General features: G+C 36.7%; 1 protein-coding gene across 1 annotated transcript in view; it reads left to right on the top strand.

Annotated features, from left to right (window-relative positions):
- Positions 1-323: 323 nt before the first annotated feature.
- The window catches only part of hgfac (HGF activator), an 18921-nt gene continuing 9391 nt past the window's right edge, over positions 324-9853 (top strand). Inside the window, exons 1-4 of the mRNA XM_016505103.1 lie at positions 324-541; positions 620-683; positions 1068-1161; positions 6582-6655. Of these exons, the coding sequence (XP_016360589.1) occupies positions 446-541; positions 620-683; positions 1068-1161; positions 6582-6655 (328 nt within the window). The 5' untranslated portion in view covers positions 324-445. The remainder of the gene's footprint in view (positions 542-619; positions 684-1067; positions 1162-6581; positions 6656-9853) is intronic.

The following is a 9853-nucleotide window of genomic DNA, read 5'->3' as shown; positions in this document are numbered from 1 at the left end:
TCTTCCACTTTTTACTTTTTAAGATTTTAGTCATTTGACAAAAAGAAAGTAAACAATTGTTTTATTTTATTTGTTAATTTACTTTCAAGTATTTTAAGTATAGCTAGCGGCTATATTTCGTTAATATAAGTTTTAACTGTAAAGAGTCATTCTACTCTTATTTAGCTCACGCATTATACAAATTATTATTATTATTATCATCATCAACAACAACAACAACTATGTTTTTAGCAACTTTTAATATGGAAAGCTTCGTGAGTAATTCTACTTTTATTTAGCCAAGGCATTATACTAAATATTTAATAATACTAATACATCCATCGCCCCGGGATATAATGGAGGAATCCCACACATGACACTTGCTTTTGGGACGGACTTCATCTGCTTTGAGTCCTGAAACTCGTCCAAGGATCTGGCGCGCAGAGGGAGCAGAGCTCGTACAGAAATGCCTGTGTTTTCTCCAGTTCTGACTCGTCGAGAGTTCCTTCTTCTTCTCCTGATAACTCTTGTTTTATTGCCCCGTTTGCAGTGTGCTGGATCGGTGAGTGTCCCGTATGAGGTTTGCTGAATGCATATCATTTGGTGTACATCTTGGTATACTCTCTCTCTCTCATTAAAGCGCAAGCAGCCACCTGGTATTGACATATTAGTTTCCGGACAGTCCAACACTGTAACCCAGAAAGGTATGAACTGTTCTCCAATTGCTTTCAGAGAGTTTCTGTTTCTAATAACTCTTGGTTTACTGGATGTGAGCAAGTGTTCCAGGGCCTCTTGAGCAGTGTATCTTCTTCACATTTTGGTGAAGAATGAACTGTGCCCAGGTCTTCACTGTTTTTGGTGCTATGAAACAGATTCTCTGATTGGCCTGGTGGTTACTGGGGGAGAATATTTGATCCTTTGATCTTATAGTAGCCGTGGCAGCAGGCAGGGGGAAAGGTGATTGTATTATAAACAAATATTGTGATTGGCCTGGAGAGTGTGTGTGTGTCTGTCTCTGTGTGTGTGTGTGTGTGTGTGTCTCTCTCTCTCTCTCTCTGTGTGAGTGTGTGTGTGTGTGTGTGTTGTAGTTCTCACAACAGATGGCAAAGACTGCAAGTTTCCTTTTCGCTTTGGCGGGTTGATTTATCACCAGTGTATCTCTATGAACTCTCACAAGGCCTGGTAAGTGCTAACAGTACACACACGTTCAATGTCGCTGTCCCTCAACGGTTATTTTTCAGTAATCGCAGAGAAATAACCCTCAAACTGCTGACCATCAAACCCAGTCTCAGGTCTCAAAGCCCAAAGCTGCAGCTGCAGCAAATCACAACCAGACTCACAAAGAATCTGCATGCGTAGAATGTGTTTGTTTATTTAAATAGTTTGATGTTTTCACGTACCGATAATAGCCCACTACTCTCAGATCCATGTGTAACTGTTCAACTAACCAATAAATCAGCAGAGCAAAGGCAATCAGTTTATAACCAAGCTCAGTCGTAGATCCGTAGACATTCTTTGGATCTGGTTTTGGGATGAGTTAGAATCTGGGTTTGGGGTAGCGAAAATATCTGGTTTAAGGCAGTTTAAACCAGATCTTTAGTTAGACAAACCTAGGTTCTGACCAGCCCAAATCTGTCCAGCTAAACCCACATCAATTCAGATCCGTTGTAAGCCAAGACAAGGGTCATTATGTTTTGTTACTTATTTTATTTCAGCTAGTTCCAAAGGCAACATTTATTATTTCCATTTAGTTTAAATTGATGTCAGATAAGTCAGACTAAAACTGAAATAAAACTCAAATCTTTTGCTATCCAGGATCAGGTAATCCATCTTACTTTTGAACCAGTTTTTCAGAGCAACATTGGACTGGATCACTGATAATCTTTCTTTCCCCCCAGATTACCAAATCTGGATTAGCAGTGCTCTTAACTGGGCTACATATCAGCATATATGCTACTAGCTATATAAAGAAGAACAGGTCGATTTGTCAGCGCTGTTTCACAAACAGTACAAAGATTCCTTAACATTGTCATTTTCTTGTAAACGGTCAGACTCTCATCTAACCTACAACAGATCAATATAAACACACAAATATACATGCAGTAAGGAATGCACATTTTAGAAACCATCTCTGGTCCATCTCTGACCGTTTTGTCATTGTAATTAATATACAGTGATAAATAACTTTTTTGACACTATTTTTTATGATGCTGACAGCTGTTTGGGGACACAATATTATTTTATTTCTACTATATGTGACCCAGGACCACAAAAGCAGTCATAAGGGTCAATTTTTCGAAACTGAGATTTATACATCATCTGAAGGCTGAATAGATAAGCTTTCCATTGATGTGTGGTTTGTTAGGATAGGACAATATTTGGCTGAGATACAACTATTTGAACATCTGGAATCTGAGGGAGCAAAATAATCTAAATACTGAGAAAATCATCTTTAAAGTTGTTCAAATGAAGTTCTTAGCAATGCATATTACTAATCAAAAATAAAGTTTTGATATATTTACGGTAGGACATTTACAAAATATCTTCATGGAACATGATCTTTACTTAATATCCTAAGAAAAATTGATAATTTTGACCCATACAATGTATTGTTGGCTATTGCTACAAATATACCTGTGCAACTTATGACTGCTTTTGTGCTCCAGAGTCACAAATAATAGCTTACTTCTACTTTGTATACTTTAGAATGGTAACGGTTGAAGTGCTAAATATAAATGTGTATATATGCAGCATAATACAAATGTATTAGTTAACAGCTTTAAAGTTTTATTGCATTTTGTTACTGGTATCAATCTTAAATCTACTCTTCTGATGGGATCCATGTAATTGTTTTGAACAACACATACTAGATCAAAACAAGACTGAATCAGGTATATTACATTACATTTATTACATTACAATAAAATAAAATAAATTGCAAACTTTATTTCACCTTGTTGCCTAAATAAAAAAAATAAAAAATACTATAAATAAAATCTATAATGAATCCAAAGTAATACTAGTAAAAATAGCACTGGGCTACATGATCTAATTTGGTTTGGGAATCTCTAAACAGTCCCATTTTAAACATTTGACCAAATCCGATCACATTTCTTTTAAACCGCTGGGCTCTGATGATCACCCAACTTAAACCAGTTTCTTAACCAGCCCATAACCAAGTCCTTACTAACCCAAACCCACATCCCTGAAACATCAAGCCAAAGTCAGAACCCAGCCCTGGTTCTGATGTAAGCCTAATCAAAGAGCTTGAGTAACCTTTACCCAGCCCAGACTTAACCCTTGACTCTACCACTACTCATTCGTCATCATCTGCGCAGCTATTTAGGTTCCTCTGCCAGACATCAGCGAGTGGAGCAGATGACTACACACGTACCGGTTTCATAAACACTTCTAAACACTGAGAGCGAGTGAGTGTTATCAGGCAGAGAGATGACGAGAGATGTAAGAGGCGGTGCGTTATTAATGTCACATCACTGCAGCTCAACAAGTGTGTGCACATCTCCGTATGGAGCAACTCTTCACTGAGGATTCACTCCAGAAATCTGGAGCAGGGTTTGCTCGTGGTTCTCAGTTTGTTTTCGTATTCTCCCAAACCCTTATGCTAGCATTTCTTTCTGTGGAATGCAAAAGAAGAATTCTGAAGAATCATCACGCAGCTCTCTTTCATTTATCACCTGTCAAGTTCCCCAAAAAAAGTCCATAACATTCGTGTGCAAATCATATGATGCTTTTTGTGAAGAACAGACTGAATTCTATAAGTCGTTATTCACTGAGAATCTTCTCTTCCATTGAAAGCCATTGCAAGCGTGAAGCTGATTAGTCTGATTCTTGAACAGAATCAATTGAATCGTCTAGTGATTCATTCTCAGCTTAAACTTTGTTCGCTCTGCTTGATCACACAACACTTTGTTTGGCTTCAGAAGATCTGGAATATAGCAGACATACTGTATGTTGTATGGAGTATTATACCGTGCTTTCTATTTAGTTTTGACCTTGACAGTGGTTCTGTTGTGAAAAATAAGTACACTTTAACATAAACTTAGAATATACTTAAAGGGATAGTTCACTCAAAAATGAAAATGCTGTCACTAATCACTCACCCTCATGTCGTTCCAAACCTGTAAGACCTCCGTTCATCTTCGGAACACAGATTAAGATATTTTGATGAAATCCGAGAGCTCTCTGACTCTCCCATAGACAGCAAGGTAACTACCACGATCAAGGCTCAGAAACGTAGCAAGGAGATCGCTAAAATAATCCATGTGACATCAGTGGTTCAACCGTAATGTTATAAAGCTACGAGAATACTTTTTGTGCACAAAGAAAACAAAAATAACGAATTTATCACCCTATAGCGCCATTTTTGAAGAGTATCACGTACGCCTAATACGCCATATCACCTAACCCTAACCCTAACTCTTCAAAAAGAAGGTCTTACATGTTTGGAACGACATGAGGGTGAGTAATTAATGACAGAATTTTCATTTTTGGGTGAACTTTCCCATTAAATGTGTAAACTGAATGTAATGTTTTAGACTCTTAATTGCATGCTAATTGACCGTTCACAGGGAGCTTGATTGACAGGCGACAGAGCGCAGATATTATTTGCCGCCGTAACGGCAATAAGGTAAAGGAATTGCTTTAAAGTACTTGTTTTGCATACCAGAAAATATGTCATGTCCGGCGCTGTATGCATGGCTTGCGGCGCTGAAGTTAAAATACTGAGTGTGAAATTATAAAATAATGTTAAAATAATGTGTGCTCTTATCATTCTGTGGACAAAATCCTGTGAACTTCGCCCCGATCGGGAGCTATATATGCACATGTGCGCTCATCTGTTTTCAATTCAGCTAATCGTGTCGTTTCATGTCATCTTCCCACTCATCAAACTATGACAAGTCCTTTATTGCACAAAGACGTTCATTGCGAAACTGTAAAATGATGAAACTATGGTGTCATGTGCTTTTTTAAACCATTTTCATAGGTTTCACATTATATTGTCGGCTCGGAAAATATGTAAATGTGACTAGAAACACCAGAGACCGGAAATGTAAAGTGCCGTTCTAGTCGGGCGAGACTTCCATGTTCAGAAAAAGGTGGATTAGATTGTGTTTTATTAACATCTACATCCACCCCAACCCTGAACTGAGGCACTACAGCGATCTGTCATTAAAGAGCCACAAAACGATATTTATTGTTTGAATTTCTTTAGAAATGACAGAATTTGAAAGCTGAGAGTCCTGATACAGTACCTTCTTTGTTGTCTTTTCTGTCGGCACATTGTCAGTTTGCTCTGCGATGTATTTTTCACTGCGTGAGAAGAGCATGATGTGTAGCGTGAGAGCCGCATTGTTTGTCGGAGATAGCAACAGTAACTAAGGGTGGGCGGGTCTTTGCGAACGGTCAATTGCAAAATGTATAATAGTTTTAAATGCATTTAGCTGAACTTTAGAGTGTTTTTTTAATCCACTTAAGTAGGACTTAAGTACATATTTATATGTAATTGCACAATTACTTCTATATGGTTGAACTAAAATATACTTTAATGTCATTTTTTATTAAACTTGTAGGCTACAGCATGTCATGTATTTAAATATATGCTTTTAATTTGCAATTAAGTATGCTTAAAATATATTAAGCAACAGTAATTTGTAACAGAATATTTAGCAACAGTAACTAAGGGTGGGCGGGTCTTTGCGAACGGTCAATTGCCCTTAATGAAAATGTATAATAGTTTTAAATGCATTTAGCTGAACTTTAGAGTGTTTTTTTAATCCACTTAAGTAGGACTTAAGTACATCTTTATATTTAATTGCACAATTACTTCTATATGGTTGAACTACAATATACTTTATTGTCATTTTTATTAAACGTGTAGGCTACAGCATGTCATGTATTTAAAAAAAATATGCTTTTAATTTGCAATTTAGTACTTTTAAAATATATTAACTTTAAATGCAGTATTGCATAACATTACAGTTAAAATGATAATCCAGTTCTTTACATGTGCTTTAGTATGTTAGTCAACACATCAGAATAAGTGCACTACTTTAAAACACGACAAAATATTATTGAAATAATGATTTAAAATGTACTTTAAAGAAACTTTTAATTTGACATTGTTACAAAGGTCACTGTTTAAAAGTATACTTAATTGCGTTTAGAAACAGTCATGAGTGTCTCTCTTTAAGTCACTTAAGTGACATTTTATTTCATTAATATTATATTATCTAGTACAGTTTAAAAAAAAAAACATAGCCTATTTGTAAGATCTGAAGTACACTACAAGTGCACATCAAATACAATTGCATTCTTACAAAAGCTTACAATACAACACTTCTGTTTCATAAGCTGGTAAATAGTTTTGTGTTTCACTCATGGCAAGTGAACTGGTATTTATTGTAGTCATATCTGCTTTTACCTTTTATAGTTTGTGTTTGTCAAGAATAAGGGAATTTCGTGCAATCAGTTCACTTTGTTGTTTGTGACCCTTGTTTTAGTCTGTTTGGTCTTTTCTCGGGTCTGGAGTGTTTCAGATGTGTGTCAGGCTCATTGTGTTTGAGGCTGGTCTTGTGTTATAGGTGCTCTCTCACACATAACTTTGACCGCGACCAGAAGTGGGGATTCTGCAGTTCACAAGCACGACTCCTTAATGGTAAGAAATTGTCCTTTCATCCTATTAAAACTATTAAGTCGGCATATGTTCTTCTGTAAAGTCAGAGCTTGCATTAGATATCTCGTCTCTAGTATTTGCTCTCGTTTTTTTTACCTTTCAGAGAAACCAGACAGTCATTATTTCCAATTAGATTCAAAATGTGTAGAATGTTTAATAAAATGAAGCACAGTAAATTCTAGTTTTAAAACAACCATGACATGTTATAGTTTAATGAACACAGTTATTCATATGCATTTAGCAATAAATAGTAATAAACATAAATATTTGCCAACAAATATCTCTAAATGCATTTTAATATACTAAAAATATACAAAAAAATGCAGAGGCTTCCATAAACATTTTTGAATGCTGATGCAAATGAATTGTTACATTAGAGTGATAATATATTCGAGTAAATAATATATAAAATAATATGAATCGATTCGCAGAAATATGTTATTTAGAATGTATACTATAATAGTATTTATTCATATTTAGAATTGGTTTGTATTTTTATATGTATGTTTATTAGTGCTGTCAAACGAGTAATCGCGATTAATCGCATCCAAAATAAAAGTTTTTGTTTACATAATATATGTGTGTGTACTATGTATATTTATTATGTATATATAAATACACACACGTATTTACACACATGTAAATATTTTTAAAAATATGTTACGTTTATATTTTAAATATATTTATCATATAAATTATATGATTTGGACCTGCTTGTTGAGCTTTATGAGTCTTTGTTGTCTGTTTTGCCTTCTCTTCTCTAATGAGTTTTTCACTCTGTTGATTTGTGGGTTGCAGGTGTTGGTTGCTTATATTTACTTATTTTACACAAAGCATAGGTCTCACAGGGCATCCTGTGTTTACTGGGCTTTGTTAAAGGGTCATGAAACCCCAGACTACTTTTTCTGAGATTTTAGAAGAGGTGTTTGTGTTGCACATCAAAGAAGACAATGTTAGCATCCGATATTTTTAACTGTTGGAGAAAACTGGTTAATTTTAAGCTTTTTTGCGCTGTTTTCATCTTCCGGGGTTAAAATCGACATCGTGTTGACGTCACAATTTGTGACGTGGCAATGGACTAATAGTACATCGATGACGCTTCGGTGTCTATTAAATTATTCATGAGACTGCGTGTTAGTGCTGGGCGGTATACCGGTTCATACCGAATACCGGTGTCTCTCTCTCTCTCTCTATCTATCGTCTATCTATCTGTCTATCTCTCTCTCTCTCTCTCTCTCTCTCTCTCTCTATCTATCGCTATCTCTCTATCTATGTATCTATCTTCTATCTCTCTCTCTCTCTCTCTCTCTCTCTCTCTCTCTCTATCTATCTATCTATCTATCTTCTATCTCTCTCTCTCTCTCTCTCTCTCTCTCTCTCTCTCTCTCTCTCTCTCTCTCTCTCTCTCTCTCTCTCTCTCTCTCTCTCTCTCTCTCTCTCTCTCTCTCTCTCTCTCTCTCTCTCTCTCTCTCTCTCTCTCTCTCTCTCTCTCTCTCTCTCTCTCTCTCTCTCTCTCTCTCTCTCTCTCTCTCTCTCTCTCTCTCTCTCTCTCTCTCTCTCTCTCTCTCTCTCTCTCTCTCTCTCTCTCTCTCTCTCTCTCTCTCTCTCTCTCTCTCTCTCTCTCTCTCTCTCTCTCTCTCTCTCTCTCTCTCTCTCTCTCTCTCTCTCTCTCTCTCTCTCTATCTATCTATCTATCTATCTATCTATCTATCTATCTTTTTTTATTCTGAAATAATGAATTATAGTTCCATTAAAGTTATTTTTTGGTTAGTAATAGGAATGATAATAGCTTCATTAACGATAGTAGTGTTGGATCTGTTCACATGTAGGCTTCATTTTTCTAGCACAGAATCACATGTTGGTCTCCATTCATGCGTCGCTCTCTTTTATGTTTTGAAATCTCTTATCTTTAACGCTATCACATGTCCTGTGATCCGTGAAGGTTTCGTGTCTTCATGTTGTCTGTCATCTGATATCGGTCGAGTTCTGATGGGTGGGAGAGTCGGGGGTGTGTTCTGACGCTCGGGTTCGTTTCTGTGGTTTGTTTTGTAGAGAAGTGCTACGAGGTGCTGCATCTGAAGTACTATGACACCGGAGACTCGTGGGGACGGATCTACCTGCGCTCTGTAGAGCTGTGCGCGTGCCTGAGCGGAGGAGTGAGCTGCGAGCGTGCGCGTTACACGGGTAAATAAACAACTGACACCTGATCACCTGTGGCCTGTAGCACGAAGCGAGATGAACAAACTCTGAGTTTCAGGGTAGGTTTAGAGTTGTCAAAACCAAACTAATCAAACCTAGTTTCGTTCAGGATCAGCGGGCTCACAAAGCTCGATATAAACGTGCTCTGTCAACTCAGGGTTGATCCAGAGTTTGTGATTAACTGAAAGTGTGACACGTGCAGCAAACAGCCAATCACACGAAACATGGAGAGCGTCAGTTTGATTCACTTCTCGCGAGAGTCAGCGCAATTCACTTCTCTGTTAAAAATGAAGAGATGTCGTTATTAAAAATATAATTCATTTAAATGCATTTACAAGGCAGGAATGAACACTGCTGCTGCAGCAAACGTTTGAGAAGGCAGCAGAAAGAAAATATCTGACTATGCAAAAGAATAAGCTGAATTTAAGTTTATATAGTTTCACACAGAGCTCAAAAGAAATGTTTAGTTATTTTAAAAGCTTTATATATTGAAACTTATTTATAGGCAATATATATATATTTAAATTAATTCAAATGCAAATTTAATATTAATTGCCAGCTCATATAATATATTTTTTAATATTTTATATTATTATAATTCATACGATATGAGTATAATAAATAATTAGCAGCAAAAGACAATTTTAGTCTCTAAAATTCAGGAAATTTTGTCTCTGAAATTCTTCTACTCTAAACTGCTTTAATTTGGAGCGAGAGATAAGGGGGAGTGGCTTCATTGCATCTGATATATGCGACTTTGCTCACAGCTGATTGGTCCAGTTTGGGTTTGTGATCTCTAACCCAGAATAAAACCTGCTCCGGATCTGGGTAGCTGTGTAGCGTAAGTTACCATGGTGACGAAACCCACTCAAAACCAACCCACCTTATTGAGCCTAAAAACTCAGAGTTAGCTCAAACTAAACGTGAGCCTACCTGGGTAAAAACTGAAACCGGCTTCATGCTACAGGCCGCAGCAACTAC

The sequence above is a fragment of the Sinocyclocheilus anshuiensis genome, unplaced genomic scaffold (assembly GCF_001515605.1).
Source record: "Sinocyclocheilus anshuiensis isolate Anshui unplaced genomic scaffold, SAMN03320099.WGS_v1.1 scaffold1810, whole genome shotgun sequence".
Lineage (NCBI taxonomy): Eukaryota > Metazoa > Chordata > Actinopteri > Cypriniformes > Cyprinidae > Sinocyclocheilus > Sinocyclocheilus anshuiensis.
Note: the sequence above shows the minus strand (reverse complement) of the source record. Positions and strands in the feature narration are given on the sequence as shown.